At 43.8% G+C, this 23,966-nt stretch overlaps 1 protein-coding gene across 5 annotated transcripts in view; it reads right to left on the reverse strand.

The window, feature by feature from the left end:
- Positions 1 to 2,601: 2,601 nt before the first annotated feature.
- Positions 2,602 to 23,966, reverse strand: part of AUTS2 (activator of transcription and developmental regulator AUTS2) — a 685,027-nt gene continuing 663,662 nt past the window's right edge. For 3 of the 5 annotated variants that reach the window (XM_079955418.1, XM_079955417.1, XM_079955420.1), the window contains 9 exons: positions 22,848 to 22,943; positions 19,453 to 19,524; positions 17,406 to 17,435; positions 15,468 to 15,539; positions 14,760 to 14,901; positions 13,495 to 13,572; positions 11,512 to 11,595; positions 8,306 to 8,528; positions 2,602 to 6,968 (listed from right to left, as the gene is read on the reverse strand). In XM_079955418.1, the coding sequence (XP_079811544.1) occupies positions 5,732 to 6,968; positions 8,306 to 8,528; positions 11,512 to 11,595; positions 13,495 to 13,572; positions 14,760 to 14,901; positions 15,468 to 15,539; positions 17,406 to 17,435; positions 19,453 to 19,524; positions 22,848 to 22,943 (2,034 nt within the window). In that variant the 3' untranslated portion in view covers positions 2,602 to 5,731. Of the gene's footprint in view, positions 6,969 to 8,305; positions 8,529 to 11,511; positions 11,596 to 13,494; positions 13,588 to 14,759; positions 14,902 to 15,467; positions 15,540 to 17,405; positions 17,436 to 19,452; positions 19,525 to 22,847; positions 22,944 to 23,966 lie in introns of all 5 variants that reach the window. The other 2 variants (XM_079955416.1, XM_079955419.1) reach the window with 2 other exon arrangements.

Raw genomic sequence — 23,966 nt, forward strand, 5'->3', positions numbered from 1 at the left:
TTAATTAATTTAATTAAATTAATGAAATTTATATCCTGTCCTTCCTGCTGAGTGTTGTTAGGAGACCACTGTCTTCCCCTCACATGGCTCCAATTCCTCAGAGTGGTTTAACAAGTATTCCCTCTTCCCATGGAACTCTGTGAATTGGAGCTTTCTGAGGGGGCAAAGGGGGCTGCTAACAAGACAGCACCTTTCACATACTACAATTCTGAAGATTATTTGGAGGAAAGCCAGGGCTAGAGGCGCCACCTTCTCCAGAGGATTGAGGGAGCCCACTCAACATCCTGACATGGCATAGGGGGGCCCTATGAACACTGAGGAGCCGGCAACCTTGGTTAGGTCTGTTTAAAGTGGCTCAACACTGCTTAAAATGTCGGAGATCAAAGAGAGACAGTAGGGATGCATGAAGCAATCACTTACCAAACTGGCAGGTACTCTGATGAATGTGACGTTTCCTCAGCATCACCAAAGCTTGAGATGAAAATGGAGAACTGATTAAAAACCACTCATCCAGAATATAAGCAAGTACCGTATTTTCTGCTATGAAAACAAGAGTACAGCAGCCGTTTGTTCCATTTCCCTATTCTTCCACGGTGTGATGGCCTGGGATTCGGACTCAGAGGCTGAACCTGAGGAATCCCAGCCTGCACAGGAGTCCCCGCCTCCAGAACCAGCTGAGCCGGGGCTGGGGCCTGAGCCTGAAGGGTCCTCACCTGTGCTGGATCCTCAGGTGCAGGCATCAGCTGAGTCTGCTCTGGCCCCTGAGGTTATGGAGGACCCATTGCCTGCAGGTGCTCCACTCTCAGCCTCGTCAGGGAAAGAGAAGGTTGCCTCTGGGTCTGGTAACCCTCCAGCCTCTCCTGGGCTGCAGACTCAGGGCAGAGAGGCGGAGGGAACTAAGTTCCTGCAAGAGGAGTGCTTGCCTCCAGGCCAGGAGAGGCGAGTCACCTGTGGACTGGGGCTGCCCTATGCCTCGGGGCAGATAAAAGCCAGTCAGCCTCAGTCCCAGGTTGTGGGAGCAACATTGTTGGTAGCCTGTTCCTGCCCGAGTTCCTGACCTCACCCAACCTTTTGCCTTGGACCCCGCCTCGCCTTTGATGGACAGCCTCCATACTGGACCCTCGACCTCAGACAGGACTGAGACCTCACCTCTCAGTTAGCGCCCGGGACCAGCAAACACGGTTGGCTTTCACATTATATTTGGGGTGTCGCACCGTGTAGAAGCTACTTCTGGAAATCTAGCACGATATATTGGAAGTTTGACACTCACTTCCACGTCGAGTTGATTCTGGAAATAATTCGTTTGCAGCCCCATTCACTTGGGAAATTGTGGGAGTGAAGTGGAGGGGAGTGCTCTGCCAGCATACAGTTCTTCCCTGTCATTTTCATGGCTGAGTTATTGGGGAATGCCTGTGTGAAAGGGATGGGCAAGTAGCAACATAGTCTACTGAGGACTTTGTCATGCCACACTCACTGAAGTGAAAGACATTGAAGCATGACATGCCAGATCTGAAATTCACTGCATGCTATGATTTAAAAAAGAATTTCATGAAAATGCTCTACAGATGGTACCTAACATCTGTAAAACTGGCCAAAATGTATAAATCTAGGTCAAACATTTGTTGGAGATGCAGGGAGGCGAAAGGCACTATGATCCACATGTGGTGGAACTGCAAAAAAATAATAATCAGGGAATTTTGGGAAACAATATATAACGAGCTTAAAAAATAATAATGTTTAAATGTTCTTTTCCTAAGAAGCCTGAAGCCTTCCTGCTAGGCATACTGAGCAATGGAATTCCAGAGAAATATAGGAGAATTTTTATGTAAACAATAGCAGCAGCTAGAATTCAAATGGCAAAGGGATGGAGACTCCACTCCATCCAAATTAGACTGGCAGAACTAAATGTGAGAATATGCAGAATTAGCAAGACTACCAGCAAGATGACACTCTGAGATGACACTGACCAAATATTTAACAGAGAGTGGGACATATACAGAGTTTATCTAAAAGAAGATTGTAAAAATATAAATTCTCTGACAGGCCTGGATTGACTTTCCGCATGAAATAATAGAACTTTATAAAATTATTATAACTGAAACAACTTAGGAGAGATAAAGATAAGTGTGTAGTTAATAAATGTAACTTAGGAACCACAATGAGGGGGCTGGAAGTCATGTGGAAAATAATCATAATTTTGTTACCTATAACAAGTATCAATTTTGAATTGATTTTTCCCCCTCTGTTGATTGATTTGTGTGGTTTTGTTTTTAAAATCAATAAAGCATTTTTTAAAAAAGAAGAAAGACATTGAAGCATGATATGCCAATATATTAGTCAAGAAGCCCATTCCATAACACAACAGGTACTGCAGAGTGAAAGGAATGCTAGCAAACAACTATTCCCCATGTCTGAATACACCACTCTAGCAGGAGTGGAAGACTTCAGTTCTGTTGATGGTCACGTTCTGGCAGGAGCTGCCTACTGGGAGTGGGCGGAGCCACAGCTGGGAATGGGTGGAGTCAGTAGATCCTATGGGCTCCCACCAACCTTCCTAGGCCTCCTCTTGAGGGTCACTCCAAACAAAGAAGCGCCTACCAGTTTAGTTCACATTTTTTAATAACATGGCACAGATTTACATTACACAAGTCTTCGCTCATGAGGGAACATGCTGTGGATTGAATGTCGCTTCAGGGTTTTTTGTATTTTTTGTTTCCTTTTCACATAGGATCTAGAAAGGACTTTATTACATACAGGAGAAACAGCAAAAAGATTTGTATATAACAATTTCTTTACAATACTGAAAGCTATCACTACAGTGCCAGTGTACATCCCCCCCGCCCCAGGATTTTCTTACGTCTTTTTTTTTGTCCGTTTTGTCTTGTTCTTTATAAAACACTGCACAACATCTGGAGTTCACAAAATCTGAAGTTTACAACTAAAACTTTTTTAGTTGACTACTAAAATAGAATTCTGATCATTAGAAACAGCTGTCTGTAATTAGACTTCTCTTTTTCTTTTTTCTCAAACAGGAAAACAACTTGAGATACCACTTTAATACACTAGAAGACCAATGGAACTATTTTTTTTTATTCCATACATATATATTTTTTTTACAGTCCAGTAGTAGACAAGATATTGTAAGCTTCCTGATAAAGTCATATTCTCTCCAAATTATTTCGAAACAGAACACAACGTAAAAAATAAAACTTATGAAAACAGGGGTTTTCAAAAAGGCTAAAACAATTTCCATTCTTTAAAATTAATATATATTTATCTTTTATCTTGTGATTCCATTGCCACTGTGGTTAGAACATGCTGAGCTAATAGCAGAAATTACAACCAAAAATAAAAAATAAAAAATGAAATGAATAAACTAATCCAATAATTGATTGTGCAAGAAAGAAGTATCAACATACAGTGCAATTGTTTCTGAAAAGCCAGTGCAATCCATACAGGCCTACTCAGAAGTGAGTCCCATTGAATTCAATGGTGTGGACTCCCAGGTAAGCATATATACCATTGCAGCCTAAATGTCTTGTTTAATGAAGCAGATTTCTGCTGACCAGGGGAAATGGGAAGAGAGGAAATATGCATCCAACCCAAAACAAGAGGCATGAATGGCTGCCCCTCCCTCAGTCCCCACAACACCAATCAAATCCAGAATAACCAGACATTTCCAAGAGGAGCTGTGTTAAAAATTATACTGTGCATATCCCTAGAAGTGCCAGGTTCATAACACCCTACATTTAGAAATAAATTGGATCAATGTTACTGTGGTGCCTATTTATGGCCTGCCACTCTGCAGAATAAGCCAACAAGCTTCCAGAAGTAACAATATATAACAAAAGGAAACAAGAACACATTAGTTCCATTGTTTATTTTCTTTACAGCCTGTTCCTGGGACACTGTTAAAACCAGGGCTTTTTTTTGGGGGGGGGGGACTCACAGGAACTCAGTTCCGGCACGTCTCAAGTGGGTGCCATTGCCATTCTAAGAGAATGAGGGAGTTGTTCATGGTGAGTTATGGCACCTCTTTTTCTAGAAAAATAGCACTGGTTAAAACCATCACATTTTGAGGAGCAAGGTCCAATGTGGGTGTGGTTTGTCATCACTATAGTCTAGGTGCAGCTAATTTCAGAAAATGGATGGAGTCACCAGGACAAGGCCCAATATCTTGGGGCATCTGAGACATCTCTTTCCTATTCCCTCCGTCTCAACGCTCCTTCAAGTTCAACTGGTGGTGGTTAAGAAGTACCCCCCCTCCCTTTTTCCAGCAACTCATGAGTTGCTTGGCAATTTAGCACCTTTGGGAAATGGCTTCATCCATCTGGGAGAGGCAGTGGCAGGCAGGGAAGAGTAGGAGGTAATTAGAAACCAGCCAGTGGGGTATACAGGTAGTGACTGCTCAGCACCACTCTATGAAGTCAAATGCCTCATTTGCTGAATGGAGTTATGTTAGCCCCAGCGTTCTGGCAACCCTATAGTTGGACCAGAAATTTGAAGGTGACATCAGGGACTGGAGGAATTGCCCACTGGCCTCAATTAAGAGATCACTGCACATACAGCTGAGCCATGATGTAGCACCCTTACACAAGCAGGCACCATCATTTTTGAGACTTCCCGGGAAAGATACGGGGCTTTAGCAAAAGAGAGAAAACGTAAAACCATGGACAGAAATTTGGTTTTGGCTCTTGGAGACACGAGTTCAGGCCTGGCCTGGCCAAGGATTCATTAAGTTGCTTTGAGCAAGTCCTGGCCTCAGACTCAAGCTCATGATTTGCAAAATGTGAATCCTAGTAACCCCGGTAGGGCTACAACAAGGAGGACGGACATGATCAAATACTGTACACACTTTGCAACTGAAAAGCACAAGACAAAAGTGGTAATAAGCAGCAGCAGCAGCAGCAGCAGCTGATACTAAAGTTCTGTTTGCTGAAGTTTGGATGGCTTACTTTTTTCATCAAAAAAGGTGGCAAGCAGGTGAGAAAAGTATGTTCAGGGAAAGTATGACTTCTAAGTGGGTGGTTGAGTTTGTTGACAAGGCTCCTTTGAGTTTAAAAGAGGCTTTTGTGAAAAGCCCTAGAATTCATTGCATAGCTGAAGGGATTTAGCTGTCATATAACAAGAGAAATGCTGCAGGCAACTCAGCAGTGGCCTTGCACGCCATTAAAAGTCTGCAAAGAGCACAGTTTAAGAAGTATTAATGTATTATGTTACTTAGCTTTCTTTCTATTTACATATTTACAAAGTAAAGCTTTAATCTTACCCATTTTGCATAAATGACCCATTAACCCATGAAGTAATATGGGGGCGGGGGGGGGGGAGGAAACATCTCGCAAGGAAAAGAAAGATCTACAGTTTCCATCATTTTAGCATGGGGGGGGGAGGGGGAGAAAAAAGAGGGATAACTTTTTTTAGAGCCAAGATACTGACTTGCAGCATCTTACTCCTGCTGGGGGGTGGGGTGAGGGTTCAAAACAATTAGGGGGGCATAAAGAAAATGCATCAACTTTTTTGTCTAAAGTTTCTGAAAACATATAATATACAACCCAACATCATATCATCATCATTATTTTTTTTAAAAAAACCAACAAATATATTTGCACAATTGAGTCTATACATTTTTATACAGTTGGGTCATAACCAAAGTCTAAATTTGTTGAGTAAGAAGATCTGCAATGACATTCCATTTAACAAAATGTCCTCTCCTGGTCTGATTCTGTTTGCCTTATCGTGCTTCTATGTCCTTGAGTGTGTGTGAGGGTGGTCTGTCCCGCATTTCTGACGACAAAGGGGTAGTCCTGCGCGGGGAGCTAGGTCTAGGTCCCAGAGTCGAAATGAGAGGGGGAGGGGCACTTAGAGCCGCCGTTGGAGGGCTTTTATTGAGGATCCCATTCTGAAGTCCTGAGGATGGGCTGACCCTGGGATAGTGCATGCTTGGAAGTCCTGGGGTGATTAAGCTAGGGTGAGGCAAATGGCCGTCCAGAGCTGCAGGGTGAACAGAGTGAAGCCGTACGTGCTCATAGTCCTCTCTGAGCATGTGCAACCTCTCTCTCTCGTCCAGGTGGGCCCCCCTCTCATGCTCACGGCGAGGGTCGACTGAAAGTGGGTGGTGATGGTGACTGTAGTCATGTGGTTCTCTGTCCCTGAACGACCTCTCTGCATCATATAACCTCGGTGCAGAAAGACGGTGCAATGGGTCATTCCTCAGGAGAAACTCTCTGCCCAAAGGGTCTCTCCGGTGGATATCCAAGTCTCGGTAAGGATCTCTCAATGGATCCCTCATTGGGTCCCAATGGAAGGAAGGGTAAGGGAATCGTTCGCTGCCTGGAATTGGGCTGATCCCCATAAAAGGTGTCATCATGCGAGTCCTGTCTAGACCGCTGATATTGTTCATGGGATGGATGCCGGTGACACCCACAGACATGGGCATTGACACCAAAGGGCCTGGATGAACATTGGAGGTGGGCATTGGTGGTGGTGGTGGTGGTTCAGACGGCCTGTGTGTCTGTGGAGCTTCAGGTGGGATGTCATGATCCTCCTTCCTTTCCTCCTTCACTTTAACTTCGCTGGATTTCTTCAGACTCTCATACACAGGCTCATTCTTTTTCTCGGTATCTCGGCTAGAGGTGCTGTTAGGTCTGGTGTTCTCCACAACAGCAGGCCTGGTATAGGGTGAAGGTACCCGGGATGATTGCTTAGACTCTTCCAGTGGTCTGCTCTCATGGGTTAGACCTTCTTTGTCTGAAATATAGTTGTCCTTTGCCTTGTGCTCATCAACGTTAACATCTTTCCGAGGTTCGGACTGATCCCTCTCGCGCTCTTTGGGTTTTTCTTTTTCCCGTATCTCTGGGTTCAGGTGGCTCCTTATCTGCTCAGCTGAGCTACGGCCATGTCCAAGGGAGCTCACAGAATGGACAGGTGCAGGAGAAGGATGGCTGGAGTGTCTTTTCTCTATACTCTCCCTAGATGAAGGAAAGCACAACAGTTATCTGTTGCAGGACACTACAGAAAGTAGAGGTCTAAACCCAAAGCTTGCAACTCATTTCTCAATAGCATACACCAGGTGTGGAGAACCTTTGGCCCTCCAGGTATTGCTGAACCACAACTTCCATCATCCATGGCCATCGGCCATGCTTGCTAGGGCTGATGGGAGCTGTAGTTCAGCAACATCTGAAGGATCAATTGTCATCACACCTACCATACACTGAAGTTTCTTTAATTTCAGTAGAGTTGACAACTCAGAAGTCCAAGTGAGTTACAGTGAGTTAGGATGGCAACACACACTTTGTTGTGTCCCAGGACGACAACAATATTTTCTATAAGAAGAGTCCTACAGTGTAAGATAAAATTTCTATCTAGTCCAGGATCCTGCTTTCAAAAGTATCCAGCCAGATACTTTCTCACAAGTTCAACTGGCAGGTGTCAACCATCTGACATGTCTCCCAGTAACTAGTTTTCAGTGGGACACTAACTGTGAACATAGAAAGCTGCCTTTCAACTGGGTCATATGGTGGTTCCATTTAGCCCAGAATTGTCTACACAGTGACTGCAAAAAGCTCTCCAGGCTTTCAGATAGGGTGTCTTTCTCAGTGGAGATGCTAGAGACTGAACGTGGGACCTTCTGCATGCAAAGCAGATGCTCTACAAATGAGTCGTGGTCCCTATCTATCTATCTATCTATCTATCTATCTATCTATCATCTCCTACCTCTTCCCACCACCCCAGGAAATAATAGATAAAAGTAATTAAACTATAATGGAATTAAAATAATGCCAAAACAAATCTATTAAAACTCAGATAGTATAATTAAAAAAAGGAGTTGGTTCCCTAAAGCCTGAAGGAACAGTCTTCACCTACAACAAGCAGGAGCATGTCTCTAGTAAGCCTAGCAGCAGCCACTGAGAAGACCCACTCCTGCATCCCTATTAAACATGCCCATGCGAGAGGTGATCATGAGAGAATGGCAGTATCACCACCTGGGCTGGTTATAAGTAGATGGGCAGGCAGGTTGGCACTGGCTCAGAGCAGACTGAGCTTGTTGGGGCAGTGCCCTATTTGCCCTCCTGGACCAGCCTTCACTGATCTGGAGTTTTCTCGCAGAGCCTGCCAATCAAGGGGGCCAATATTATGGCTGCTGTTCCGTTCTATGTCTGAAGAGGGCTCTGCAGCCAGTCAGTGTGGCCGATGATTAGGGAACTTCTGAGAAGACCTGGTAGTTGCATAAGTAGGAATGACAAGCCTCTCGGCTCCTTGCCCCGGCGTTGCGCTCAACGATGCTCAGAAAAGTGTTCTTTCATACCTGTCTTTGTCATCTTTACTAAGAGAAGAGTCTCCTTTATCTACATCTCTATCTCGCTCATGAGCTGCAGCAGACGAACTGCGTTCCAGCTCACCTGGCTTGAGCCAGGGCGGAGGGGTCGGGAACGAAGGAGGAGTTCGGTGCAGGCGGTTCCAGGGCTCATGTGGGTTGCTAAAGCTCTGCATACTGGGGCAATCCTTGTGGCCGAACATAGTGTTGGGCGCTGAAATGGTGAAGGGGGGAAAGAAAAAAAGAAGAAGCAATATGCTCAGTCGATGGTACTTACCAATCAAACCCAACCTTTTTTTTTATTTTTACAGCACTCAGAGTTTAAAATGAATACATATATTGGGGAGCTGGAAAAAGGAAAGGAGATTAACAGATAAGCATTAGCATTGGGTAATCCTCACATTCGGAAGGCAACTTGCCATTCAATCTTATTTGTGCATTATGCATCTGTGAAAGAGACTGCCTTTTTGAGGGTGGCACATCAGCTTTGGAATACCCTAACCCGAGAGAAGGTAAGATGGGTATTGGCCCTGTATCCATTCTGGATGACTTATTTGCCCAGTATTTGAAATGATACGCCATCATTTTGGCTGGTTGGGTCATTTCGGTCTTCAGATTTCGTATTGGGTTGTACCTAATCAAGTTCTACTCAGACCCACAGGACTTAATGGACTTGAAGCTAGTCATGTCCATTGATTTCACTGGGACTGGACAAGTGAAAACCAGTAATTTTTGCTTTTCTTGGAATTCTCTGACATCCTCACTTACTAGTGACACAAATACTGGAAACCAAAGATGGCCTCCGATAATTTGGTGCAGTTGGAATATTTGGGGTGTATTCAGAATCACAGAATTGTAGAGTTGGATCATGAGGATCATATAGTCCAACCTCCTGCAGTGCAAGAATCTTTGATCCAACATGGGGCTTGAACCCATGGCCCTGAGATTAAGAGTCTCATGGTCTACCAGCTGAGCTATCTCAACTAACTTCTGCTCCACTGAAATGAATGGAGCTAGGTTAGTCATTAATTTCAATGGTTCTGACTTGCAGTGGATACAGCCAAGTCAACTAAGCTTCATTCAGAGTAGATCCAAGTTTGCAATACCCAATATTTTCAATGGGTCTACTCTGAGTTGGATTAACATTGGCTAGAACCCCACTTTGTTTTAAACCACTTATACTGTGGCTTTTCTGTTCACAGTGAGCAGCTGACACAACTAGAGAAAACCAAAGGAATAGATACGTTAAGAAATAAGCAAGCACAATGGTCATTCATCACAAAAACCTCTGCAGTGGCAAAAAAAGAGACACAAACACAGTAATACAAGGCAAAGGCCCATTGGGACGAAAAAAAACAAAAAACCAAGAAGAAGATGACAGTGGGAAACTAGGAACAAGATTGGACCTGCCATGGCTTCCTGCAAGGAAAACTGAGAATTGCAATCTATTACGGGTGCTGATAGTTGTTAGGAGACCTCTATTCCCTTCATAGAGCTACAATTTCCAGAATAGTTGAAAATCAATCCCTTTTCCTAGGGAACTCTGGGAAATGCAGCTCTGTGGGGGGAATAGGAGTCTCCTAACAACTCTCAGCATGCTTAACAGACTAAAGTTCCCATGATTTTTGTGTGTGTGTGTGGGGGGGAACTATGGTTGATTCAAGTGCTATGATACTGCTTGAAATGTATAGTGCAGATGGGGCCTTGTATAAACCCAAATCCAGAGTCTCTTCAGAGTTGAAGATGAGCCAATTTAACACCTGTTCCTTGATTTTGGGTTCTCTCAGCTAGCTGTTTCTTTTGCCCACACTGTATCCAAGACCAATGTGGTCAACCACTTGCTAGAATTTGTTTTCCAACTCAAGGGAGTAGGCCCTGTCAATGGCCTACACTGGAAACATCCCTCCAGGCTCCATCTCGTAATTTTCAGAAACATGAAAGCCCATTTTTCAAAAGTTGTGGATTTCTCTGTTGGTTAGCATGATTTGCAAGCAAATCCCGTTGTATAAAAGCCCTTTTAAATATGACCACTTTTTACTTTAGTAGCTTGCGAATGTACCAGAACTTTCCACAATGTTTTTACAAAACATTCATAAAAGCAGGAGTGCTATATATGCCATATTACTTGAACCTTTATATTTTGGGGACCAGGGATGTAGGTGAAATTTTACTGGATCAGGCCTGGAAACAAGGTATAGCAGCTCACCAGAAATAATGCAAGAGCATCCTAAATCTACAAATTATTCTCCAGAATGGGATTGCCCTTTGGTATCCTAGGGTTGGCATACAAAACTGAGTGAGGTGTATATCCTAGATCAGAATAGCTTGGCCTCAGTTGTTTTCCTGGGCTACTTCAACACACACTACTTGGGGCTGTCCTTGATGTCAGTGAGTCTACTCTGAGTAGGCTTTGGTTGGACTCAACTGTGCATTTAAATGTCTGAAAAGAGCCTACCTTGGGTAATGTCTCTTCTGAAAATTCTCTTTATGGTGAGTTTTCTTTAAATAAATAAACCCAACCTACCCCTGTTAACATTTAATACAACTCACCACATGAATTGGGGACCACTGCTTGCCAACACTATTGATGAAGGGATTTCATGGTGTGATGGCTCCCCCAATGCACATGGTGAGTTCTTTTAAATTTTATGACTCTCATGTGTATATACAGTTTCAGTTATTATTTTTATATAAGCAATACGACTTGGAATTTCACTACTTCAGACTGCAGGCAAGGCATCACATCAATGAATGTTCCTTGCATACAGAAGGCTAATATATCAAGTGAAAGGACAACATGCTGGTTTCCTATATGCAGGAGACTTCTTGTGTATGTGTAGAGGAGCATGCATGCATGTTGAGCCCTCCACCTATAGACTGAAGTGCTGCAGGAGTGAGGAACCTGTGTCCCTCTATAACTTCTTGGACTCCCAATTCCTACCAGCTCACCCAGCATGGTCAAGAGGGTGGTCAAGTCCAGCGCTGCCTGCAGGGCCATTAAGATCCTCATACCTGCCCTAGACTCAGGTTCTCCATACCTGTGAGAACTAGGCCACAGAAGAGGGTTTCAGGAGGCCCAAGGGTTTTGAGAAACAGAGGCAGTCCTTTCCTTTTGGGGAGACACCAATTAGCCATGGTTTAGCATCCTTGATGATAATGCAAACCAAACACAGCCACAGCTGGGAGAATTTACTCACTAACGGCAGGGTTCCCGAGTCCCCCGAAGGCATTGCCGCTCACGGCTGCAAGGCTGGTGAACATCGTGGGCCGATTAAATGTCTCTGAAACCAAATGGAAAGAGACTAATGGGAAGGGCGTTACCTATGATGGAGCATTTATGGCTAGATGTGTGTTACAAAGAAAACACAATGATCTATTCCAGGCTTCCTCAACCTCGGCCCTCCAGATGTTTTGAGACTACAATTCCCATCATCCCTGACCACTGGTCCTGCTAGCTAGGGATCATGGGAGTTGTAGGCCAAAAACATCCGGAGGGCCAAGGTTGAGGAAGCCTGATCTATCCAATGCAAGCTCGACTCTAGACCCATTGACATTGATGGACATGGCTAATATAGGTCAATGGGTCTATTCCAAGTAAAATTTAGGTGGATACAGCATTCTTCCCAGGGTCACCCATGGATAATTTGGGTAGGTGATTCCTTTAGGGTGGATGCCCTATTTTCATCCCAGTGTCCTGCCTCATAACCCCCAATATAAGAAAGAAGTGGCCTCTCCCCAGTTCTACCCAATATTGTCTCATAACGCTTATATCCCTTGAGTTCCACTCTGCTTGTTTCCTAGGAGGAACAGCAGATTTTGAAATGTCAGAAGTAGAATATGTGTGTGCACTCTCTCTAAATAGCAAAGGCCTTGTTCTCACATAACGATAAGCTGCAGTCAGGAATAAACCCTGGGCAGTTTCCAGTACACTCATTCCAGTAGCACAAGGATTTACTCTTGCACAACAGAACCTTCTTCCCTCTCCGCCTCCACATATATGCTTCCCAAAATCTCTTTCAGCCCTTATTACAGAACAGGGGGAGGAAGGGGGGAATTCCAGGGATCTTTTAAACCAGGCAAAGGTTCTCCTATTGATTCTACTGGCAAAACTCATAATTTTTTTCTTTCCCAAAGAGGGCAACTGTAATCCTACAGCAGCTGCACGCAACCTTTGGCCTTTCAGATATATATAATCCTCACACCTGCCTCTTTTCCCCTGCTGGGTATTTTTTCCTCTTTTGGCTCTTTTTTAAAAAGTGTATTTTGTTTCACTTCCTTCTTTAAGGTGCTGCCCAAATGACTGTGAATTGAAGAACGACGTGAAAATAATAGAAATATAATAGCACTCCTGAATATGTGAATGTCACGAGATGCCCCTGCCCTGATGAAGTGTATCTGCAGGGCTGAAATGCAAAAGATGAAGCAGAATTTCGAGGACTAGGATTGCAGGGAAATAGCTGGACACTCAGACAAATTTCCTAATTATAAGAGCTATTTGATGAGAACTGATGGCCTCTGGAGATGGTGCGATCTCCTTCACTGTCGGCATTTAAATGGGGCGGGGGGAGTGTCAGATTGATAAACCACTTTGGGAGTTGTAGCTCTGTGAAGGGAATAGGGGTCTCCTAATGACTCTCAGCACCCTTAAACTACAGTTCCCGGGGTTCTTTGGGGGGAAGGCATGCCTGTTTAAAGTGGTATGATACTGCTTAAAATATACAGTGGTACTTCAGGTTAATAACTTAATTCATTCTGGAGGTCCGTTCATAACTTGAAACTGTTCTTAACCTGAAGCACTACTTTAGCTAATGGGGCCTCCTGCCACCGCTGCTCCACCGCCGTGCAATTTCTGTTCTCATCCTGAAGCAAAGTTCTTAATCCAAGGTACTATTTCTGGGTTAGCGGAGTCTGTAACCTGAAGCGTCTGTAACCTGAAGCGTCTGTAATCCAAGGTACCACCGTATGGTTTAGATGGGGTCTTAGAGGGAGCCCATGTTGTGGCGTCCTGGTGCACTCTGGCTCCCTTCGGGCCCAGTCAGCATAGCTATTGTACAGCAACATCTGGAGGGCATTGTGTTGGCTCCTTCTGCACTAAATCATGTAAAAAATGCTCTCAAGGATGATGGGCCCATTGCCACAGTTGCTTGGCAGCTTATTACAAGTTGGTAATGCCTACTTACCTAAATGAGCAGCAGGGTTGAGGAAGTTGCTGTGATGGGGGTGAGGGCCAAAAGGGGGTGCGGCTGGGTGGGCAGCACCTATCAGGACAAATTCAAAAGCAAAAATAAAACAACACTTGAATAGCAGGTTCAGAGAAGATACACAGTGCCAACATATCACAATGCTGAAAGCAGGTCCTGTCTTCTAGAACTGAGGGGTATACTGTATATCGAGACCTTCCCTTGTAGCCCAGTAAACAGTTTGATGAAAAATGGCTGACAAACGTGTTTATAGTCACTGGACGTCGTACACAGGTGTTTCTGGCGAAACTGGGATTGCATTCCAAATTTGGTTCACCTAGATGCTGTGTTGGTCTTGTCACCTGATCTCATGCAGATGTATCATTAGGACACTTCCAGCATGTCTCTCTACAGGTGGCTTTCGAGAGACTCCTTTGCTGGAAGTATTTAAGCAGAGGCCGGACTGCCCTCTGCCAGGGATGCTACACTCGCATTGCACATTGTAGATCCTGGGAAAACCAGCTTTAAAGCCATGGTTATGCACGGTTCTGAAATTGCATGGGGAGTCTGCACAAGTTTGGAAGGCTCATTGTGGCAGACATTCAGCTCCCCACACGTAGAGGGTGGTGAGGCTCCGCAGAAGGGGGGTGACTAAGGGTGTGGGCCCACTCTCACCCACACTTGATTCCAATTGGAAGTGGAGGGGAGCAGGGAATCATTGGAAAGATTTGCCTGTTCGGAGCTATCCAGGGTCCTGAAATTCCAGCCTGACTCTTCCTGACTAAGACAGCTTCAGGCATCCCCAGGGACTCATAGTCAGCACAGATTATTCCTATGCATGTTTTTGGTTTTCCTTCAGAATTGCTCTGAGAAGACTGGCCACATTCCTTACTTGCTTTTTCCACCTTTTATTTAGTCACACAGCACACATGGAGTTTGCTCCCGAAGGAGGCAGTGACAACTACCAACTTGGATGGCTTTAAAATAGGATTAGACAAATTCGTGGAGGACAAGACTAACAAAGGCTACTAGCCATGATGGCTATGTTCTGCCTCCACTGTTAGAGGCAGCAATGCTTCTGAATGGAATGCTTCTGATGGAAACTGCATGAGGGCAGAGGGCTCTTGTGACTCGGTCCTGCTTGTGAGTTTCCTCACAGGCATCGGCTTGGCCACCACAAGATGCAGAACTAGGTGGGTCTTTGGCCTGATCCAGCAGGCTTGTACTATGTTCTTCAATAATGGATCAGTGATATGCATACTCACTGGCTGCAGAGAAGAGAGTGGAGGGCCGAGCTAAGTCATGGGGATGGTGGATGGCCCCAAAGAGACTAGGACCTGGCGGCCGACTCAGAAATTCAGGTTTCAGGCCAAAATCCAGTTTATGGGGATCTGACTGCATCTGTTTCTGTAATAGGAAAAACAAACAGGAAACAAACCACAATCATGAACAAGACATTGGCCCAGCCCAGTGGAATGCTCTGCCAACAGAGATTAAGCAGATAGCTTTGGTTTTAGTTTTGAAACATCTGCTGAAAACTTTTCTATGCCACCAAGTTTATGTGTGGAATTAAGAAAATATCTATGGGTAAGAGTTGATCTTTGATTTAAATTTTTTACATGGCTTTTATTGTATGTATGTTTGAGGTAAACTGCTTTATTAATTTTTTTAATAGTAGCATACAAATATTTTTTATAAATAAATCAATAATGAGCAAAATACAGGGGAACATAAAGAGCTACCTTAGACTAGGTCAGACTACCTAGCTCTGCTCTAACTAGCAGTGGCTGTTGGGAAGCAAAGGGTCTTCTCCATCATCTGCTATGTGATCTTTCTAAACTAAAATGCCAAGGACTGGACATTGCACCTTACTATACAAAACACATGCTCTGGCTGTGTAGCTTTGGCCCCTCCCCCTAAACATGCTCCTTTGTATTCCCTTAGGAAGGTTTCACTTGCCCAAAGGGACTCACCTTCACTTTCTGTTGATGATGGTATATTTGCCAAGCAATATGGACATGCATAGCGCACCATTTTCCTGGTTTCTGTAAAAGAAGCAAAAACACAAGAGGCTACGAAAATGACACCACTTAGCCATAACAGTAAGATCTGGGCCTCTTCTCATTTAACAGCCATTACTTTTTACATTAAATGCCCTGCCTTTCTTCCATTATGAATCTTAAAATGGTAAAAATCTCATGGTTGTAAAATCTCTCATGGTTGTAAAATCTCTCATCTCACTCTCATGGTTGTCATCCAATCCAAGCCCTGGCCAGACCATGACCTGCTTTGCTTCAGTTGCACTATGTCAAGCACTTTCAAAGCTATGCACTAAGAAAATAATGAAACAGACTGAGCTGGTGAAGGAGACAATTCAGACATTAGAAGTGAGCATAGAGTGGTACTCTGCAAACCAGGAATAAGAAATCTGTAGCCTCCAGCTGTTGTGGGATTCCAGCTCTCATTAGGTCCAGCTAGCAATGGTCAATGATGATGAGGATCAAAGTTCAACCACATCTGAAGTGCCACTGGTCTACAGTAGATCCCTGTTGTAAAGCTCTTACTGATTTATTGGTAAGTGGGAAAGTGGAATCTGGCTACTTAGTGAGGTTAATTATATTATGCCCCTACATGACACAGTAAATTCACTTTCCCATGGGTCCGAATGCTGCATATGATTGGTGCTTCTATGGCTGCATTCATCTCATGTTTGCTTTATAAGAGGGAACCCTATCCTAAATGGCGTTCCACATACACTCAAGTCAAAGTCCCAGTGAGACGACTTTACTGTATCAATGTGGCAAATGTTTGAATGCACACATCACGCTCCAATAATAATAATAATAATAATAATAATAATAATAATAATAATAATAATTTATTTGTACCCCACCCATCTGGCTGGGTTTCCCCAGCCACTCTGGGCGGCTGCCACAGAGACCAAAAATACATTAAAATCCAAGACTTCAGTAGTTAAACATTTTGTTGTGGGGATGCAATAAGCACACCTTTATAAGGACTTGGCAAAAATGTGAATTTTGTGAATGGGGTGCATCTGCACATTTCTGCCTTTTCCAGAAAGGTGATACATTCATGTTCCATATCCTGACATTGCAATTCTACTCAGTGTACCCTTGAGAAAGGCAAGCTCAAGTTCTCCTAATCTTAGCTATGAGTCCTGGAAGACCTGCTCCCTGCCTTGCAGGCCTTTTCCCACCTCGGAGGGCAGGTTTCTGACTGACTCCATCTACAAAAGCTGAGGCTGCTGAACAGACCCTTAGGTTGGGGTATTGTTCGAAGAGGGTTGTTGCTGATATTGATATTAATTTTTTGCATCTTTAATCTTTAGATCTTACTGTGATTTATGTGGAAATGGTTCAATTTGATTGTGTATTTTTGGATGCTTTATTTATTATTTATTACATTTGTTACGTTGTAACTATGCATTTTTTCATGTTGTAAGCCACCTTGAGCATGGTTTTAACAATGGAAAAGTGGCGTACAGATAAAATTACGTATGCATATTTGTATGTATGTATGTCATCAGTTCTTTCCAACTGGATATACAACCTTCAAAATGGCCTAATAACCAAGCAGCTCTCCTTATTCCAAGTTTCACTCTCATCTTCCACATGCAACCTCTGTCCTTATGAGGGTGTTATAAGCTGGACATAATACGAGTCCTACCAGATTTGACCAAAAGCCTATCTAGCCCTACATATTGCTTTTCACAGTGGCCAACGGGATGCCTCTTGGAAGCCAAGATGCAAGATATGAACAGTCACTCCCCAGCACCTAGGGCAGGGTTTTGGACTACAACTCCCATCACCCCAAGCTAGCAGGACCAGTGGTCAGGAATGATGGGAAAGACAGACAGACAGAGGTCAACCAAGACTTAGTGGCCTTCTTACCCTCAGCATAGGTCTGAAGGGATCTGTCAACTGCAAAGAGAAAGAAAGAGGGAAAGTCAATAAAGGAAAGCTTGCCACTCAAACAGTTGCTCATCTAATTTGCACTGCTTCACTTGGGAGAGTGGAAATTAAAATATTAGCATTTTCATTTCATTTGTAGTCTCTTTCAAAGTCTTAGCAGGCATGTTGCTTCATCTTGACCAGGTGTGGGGAGGTTTTTTACTCTCCTGATGTTGCAGAATTGCCGCTCCCATCATCCCTGGTTATTGGGGTTGATGGTAGTTGTAGTTCTGCAACATCTGGAGGGCTGCAGGTCCCCCACACCTGATCTTAAGGGTAAATTCCTGCCACGTTCACTCCTTTCCATCTCTGCTGCTCCCTGTTGTAAACAACAACTCCCACCATCCATGACTAGTGGTTCTCAACCTGTAGGTCCCCTGATGTTGTTGGACTACAACTCCCATCATCCCTGAGCTCTGGCCTTGCTAGCTAGGAATGATGGGAGTTGTAGTCCAACAACATCTGGGGACCCACAGGTTGAGAACTGCTGATCCATGACTATTAGGCCATGCTGGCTGGTACTGATGGGAGTTAGGAGTCCAACAAGATCTGGAAGGACACAGATTCCCCCGCTCTGCTCTGCAGGATTTATGCTTCCAAGTATTGACAACCTACCAAACATGGCCCCCAAAAGGCATTTTGACCTGGAGTTTGCCTGATAATTCACTCAATTTAGCACTGTAAAATAGGAAACAGTGCAGTAATTTTTTTAAGTGAACTTTTGATGGACCTTTTGAAGATACAGAGGAAGGCAGTATTTTGGAAGAGGCTTACTTGTCCATACACAATTGCTAACAGAAAAAAATCAGTAACTATTACAACAGGAGGAGCAACCCTCCCCCCCCCATTTTGTTGGACCATAACTTCCATCATTTCTGAATGTTATGAGGGGTCTGATAGGAGTTTGAGTGAACCACAATTTTGTTGGACCTCAACTTCCATCACCTTTGAACATTATAGGAGCCTTCACTCAGCAACACCTGGAGGACTCCACTTTGGTTAATGCTGGACTGCACATACCCCTCCTCTTTTAAAACCAGCTCCGAGTCACCCAATTATAAAAAAGCAAGTCAAATGATACAGACTGGTATAGACTGGTTGCTCTGTGGTGCAGATTTTCACACTGGAACAAATGTGGATAAAAAGGATTCATACAAAAATACTTTTTGACTCCCTTCCCACCCCCTCAAATCCATTCAAACCCATGCTGAATGGGAAGGCTCCTCTTGGGTCACAAGAAGAGGCCTTTTCTAACCCTGCTACCTGAAAACATCATTTAATTAGAGGTGTCAAGGAGTCTTCCCAAGACCATACATGGTCAGGTGATCCACATCGCAGATGGCTAACATCATCGTCCTGACCCTGACTTGAAGACATCTGGAGGACAAAAAGTGTCATCTGTGGAAGTACTGAATCTAAACCCAGACCTCAACACTGAACCTGAGCTGAAGTGTTTCAACCTTGACCCTCTCTCTAAAGCAGAAACCCCTGGAGGCAGAAACCCATAAGACAGAATCTCCCAAGAACATTATGCTGTTCAAAGCCTGCAAACATTTGAAAGAAATGCAGAAGGTTGAGAAGTAAGAGCCTCTAGGTCAGAAGTCTACACCTTTAATCCTTTCTTCTATTCTGGATGTGGGTGCAGTCTTGGAGGTGAAGACTGGTCCAAGAGCAATGAAACACCTCGGCTGAGCTCTAGATGTAATCACAACACCCTGTCTGCTTGGAGCTATCTGTGGTCCTGATACTACAGTATTATGATCTCTGGCATCCTCAGGTTATCTGTCACATCCTGTGCACTCCCACTCACAGCCAGCCCACTTAAGAAAAGTTAGATCCTGTGCTTTATGTTTTCCAAATTCCACACTTTCTCAATTTAAGCTCAGATCAAATAGCAATAAAGGGCAGAGTTAGGATAACCACCTCAGCTTCATTCATCATTCAATGGTTGAATGATTTGGAGGGGCTGTAACATTTTAGAACTTACCCTGGGATCTTTCTGCAATAGGGTGTGTGGAACAGCTCCAGGTCTCGCTGCAACATCAATAGGATTCGAAGTCTACAAATGTCACATACACAGAAACAACGACAGTGTAAATTTATGTGCAAACTTTTAAACTTTTAGAAGACCTCAAAAGAATTAGTTAGGCAGTAAGTGAGGGTCTCCATAAAAAAAGAAAGGAACTGAAGATTATTTTTCCATCTATTCATTTAGTTACAGCAGAGATGGAAACCTGGTGCCCTCCAGATTTAGGGACTACAACTCCCATCAGCCTCTGCCAGTATGGACAATGGTCAGGAATGATGGGAGTTGGAGTCATGAAATATCTGGAGGGTCAAGGCTCCAAACCTTTGGACTACAGTTTCATATACTCTGAAATGTCATTTCCAGAGTGCCTTGCCTTGGTGCACACAGAGTCATAATTTCTGTCCTAGGTTAAAGACTGTCTTAGGTTAAAGACCTCTTAAAATGAGTCACAGATCTGTTTAGCTTTAGAGAATGAGATCTTGGCTCTCTAAGTTTCACCATGTTTTCCTATTATATTTGTGAGTATTCAAATCTGTTCTTTTTGTGTGTTACAAGATGCCATTGAATAGCCTTAACTGGTGAAAAACCCATCACTCTCTCGCTGTTGCACAAAGCAAGCTAGTAAGATACACACATGTCTTCTATCAGTTTTTTCTTTTCTAACCCGACAAACAAACTATGTTGTGTTCACAGGTTTTCAATTCTCATGTGTTGCTTCTGCAAAGGGCTCACAGTTGTTGTTGGAGACAAGCCTCCTCCCTCTGTCGAGGTGATAATGCATGCTGCAGAGTACCCATTTCAACACACACACACACCTCAAAACTATTTATTTTCCAGGTCCAAAAGTAAATATACCCTTGAACCACTAGGAGTCCCCTGGAAGCACTCTGAGTGTAGCTTCTTACAGCATCTCCTGGACCACAACTTCCAGCATTACCTACAAAGTACCTCCCATGCTAGGGTTTTTTGGCCAAAGTTATGGAGCTTTCTTTTGCAAAATTGCAAAGAAATTGAACATTTCTTAGCTATTTCTGAGGAAAATTGGCAAAAAATGAAACAGCCAACATGGGCTGCCATGCGTATGGATTTTCACGGACATTTCGCCAAATTCCGCTCTGACACTGCTTGCGGATGCAGTGTTCAGGGTATCCCATACAAATTTCATGGACGTATGGCAACCCTATAGCCATCCAGCATAATAAAAAATACAGGCTCACTGATAGTGCAAGTGAGAAGCAGGTGAGAAGGGAGGGGACGCCAAGCTGGAGGTGGGGGTTGGGAAAAGGGGAGTCAAATGGATTATTGCTGGGATTAAAAAAAAAAACAAGCTAGAGAGGGACAGTGTGAGGGACAGCAGCTGAACAGTGAACAATTTGGGTTTGCACCAATAAAGGGGGTCAGAGAGAAGGGGAAGCAGCTCGTATCCAGACAACTGGCTGTAGTTGTGGGTACTGAAATAATTTCAAGTGTTGGGAAACAGCAGAACGTTGGGGCATATAGAAAGCCAATGAAAGGGGAACATGAGACCATGAGCCCTGCTGGATCAGACCAAAGACCCATCTAGCCTGGCATCTTGTTATCACAGTGGCCAACAAGATGCCAACTGTCCTCTCCCAGAAAATGGCTGAAGGTCTTGGCAATCTGACTGAGAATGTGGATAAGGGATTGAAACAGATGGAACACATAAGCCATCAATCGCAAACTGTTGATTTTGACATCAGTAGAGGCAGGTGTCTCCATTCACAAAGTAAGAATCACCAAAACCGTCTTTCCAGAATAGAGATTTATAATGTAGTCATGAGAATGTAAAAAACCTGACTTGCGAAGAGCCCCACACAACATTTAAAAAAACAACAACCATGCACGCAGCCACATACTAGTAGATGGTTAAGCTCAAATGGATTCTTAATAGCCTAATTATCATACATATGAGGGCCTTTGCTAATGAACCACAATCTACATATTTAAGAAGCTTGAGTGGTGGAGCGGGGATAGCTTTCAGATTGGACAAACACAGCTCAACATATAGCCTCAAAAGATTAAATTTAAAATACACTGGTGAACAATGAGGATTACAGTTCTTTAAGCAGAATGCATAAGACTGACGTCAGTCTACCCCTGAGCTGAGAAATACAATACCTGGTATAAAAGAGCAGAAACAAACAGTTTAGAACATCCCTGAATACCTTGAGTTCCATGATAAAAGAAAGGCAAGATATAAAATGAAAGAATGGAAGATTGCACCAAATGTTCATAAGTGAACATTTTCAGATGAAAAGATGCTTTTTCAGGGCTCCTAAAATGCCCCCAGGGAAGTTTTACTGCCTACTTTTGTTTACTGCTAATTCTAGGCCGCTGCTTCAGCCCAAAGTATGCCCCACTCTACCAGATTTTGGTTCTTCTGTGCAAAGCTAGTCAATCAGCAATCACATTGAAAATGTAATGGCAAAACAGCCCAATAGTTTTTCTAACTGGGCCAACATCACCAAGAAGTATAGACTTTCCAAGGTATGTTTATTGAGACTTTGCCAATCAGTGGAGAACCTGTGATTATCCAGACATTCTTGGAAACCAAGTCCCATCATCCCCAGTCAACATAGCTAATGGCTAGGGATTATGGTGACCGCAGTCCAGTAAGGACCCGAGGTACTACACCACACCTCTGATATAGGGCTTTAAAAGCAAGAACCAGCACCTGGAAGCCTACTGGAAAGCCACCCCACCCCTGCCTCTCCTGCCGCCTCAGTAAATGAGAGTGAATCAAGGGAACACATGATGAAGGTTCATGCAGATCTCTTTTCAACTGATTTGCCCATCATCCCCAAGAGAGTTTGAGTCCCAATCAAGCTCAAAGGAAACTCTGGGATTTTGTGCCCCACGTTGACCCACGGAGGAAATGCCTTCCTGTAGACTCATTCATCTCTCCCAGCAGAGCCATCTCCAAAACCAAAGATGGGGAACATTTGGACCTCCAGGCTACAGCTGGACTACAGCTCCCAGAAGCCTCAGCCTGCATAGCCAACAGTGAAGGATGATGAAAGTTGAAGTCCTGTAGCATCTAGAGCAGCGGTTCTCAACCTGTGGGTCCCCAAATGTTGTTGGACTATAACTCCCATCATCCCTGAGCTCTGGCCTTGCTAGCTAGGGGTGATGGGAGTTGTAGTTCAACAACATCTGGGGACCCACAGGTTGAGAAAGGCTGATCTAGAGGGTTGCAGGTTCCCCATGAAGGCCCAAGACAAATAAAAGCACTGCTCCTCACCTGGAACTGCAAGAAACCACAAAGCTACAAGACACATGTCCATAATAGGAAAGAGTCTACACAACACACACAAAACATATTTACAATTTACCTTGGGTTGAAACGCCCCTTGTAGTGAGCCAAAAGGACCAGTTGGAGGAATCATTGGAGGGATCCCTGATACAGCAGGAGGGTACGAGTGGAATAACTGTGACAAAGGGAGGATAACATCAGCAAAGGACCCCACACACATTTTCTAATTGCACATCATGCAATTTCAACTCAGAAGAAAGCAAAAGAGACACGGAGGCAGTTTATGAATTATGCAGTTCACATGATTGCTGCTGTTAATCAGTCAGTGATCCAACTGCATAAAAATCAATGTTGGACCACTGATGTTGGGTACTTGGTAAAGGAGGTGGCGATAAGCCTAGGAAAAAGACAAAGGCATCTGACAACAGCAATGAATAAGGGATATAATGGACATTCACAAAATGTTAGACGACAAGATGAACAGATTTGTGTGGAAAGAACAGATTATTTGAAAGCGTAAGGGGTAGAGAGCTGTCTCAGAATGGATTTTTATAATGAGGGTTATTATTATACTGTATTATAATACTGCATTACAGAAAAAAGAGAGGATGCAATGGGAAGGAACTGGAGGAGAAACGTGATCTCATTGTCAATTGCATTAGTTGTAGCAGTTAAACAACAGGAGCAAAGGAAGCTGCCTTAATATTGAGTCATGAGACTGTAAGAAGAGCCTGCTGGATCAGGCCAGTTCTCACAGTGGCCAATAAAATGTCTCTGGGATAAGCAAGAATGACCTGAGTGCAACAGCACTTTCCCCGTCTGTGGTTTCCAGCAACTGGAATTCAGCCTTCAACAGTGGAGGTAGAACATAGCCACAGATAGCATGGGCCTCCATGAATTGGTCTAATCCTCTTTCAAAACCATCAAAGTTGGGGGCCACCCCCGACTCTTGTGGGAGCAGATTCCACAGCTCAACTGTGTGAAGAAGTAATTTGTTATCTGGTTTGAGTCTTCCAACTTTATTCCGTGAGTTCTAGGGTTCTGAGAGAGCATAATTTTATAAGCTTCTATCATGTCTCCTCTTACTCCTCTTAGTACTTTCTGTAAATTCAGATGACTCTAATGTTGTAACCTTTCCTCAGAGGGCAGTTGCTCCATCCCCTTGATCATTTCGTTTGCCCTTTTCTGGTCAAACCCT

Source organism: Podarcis cretensis (genome assembly GCF_951804945.1).
Source record: "Podarcis cretensis genome assembly, chromosome: 15".
NCBI classification, from domain to species: Eukaryota; Metazoa; Chordata; class Lepidosauria; order Squamata; family Lacertidae; genus Podarcis; species Podarcis cretensis.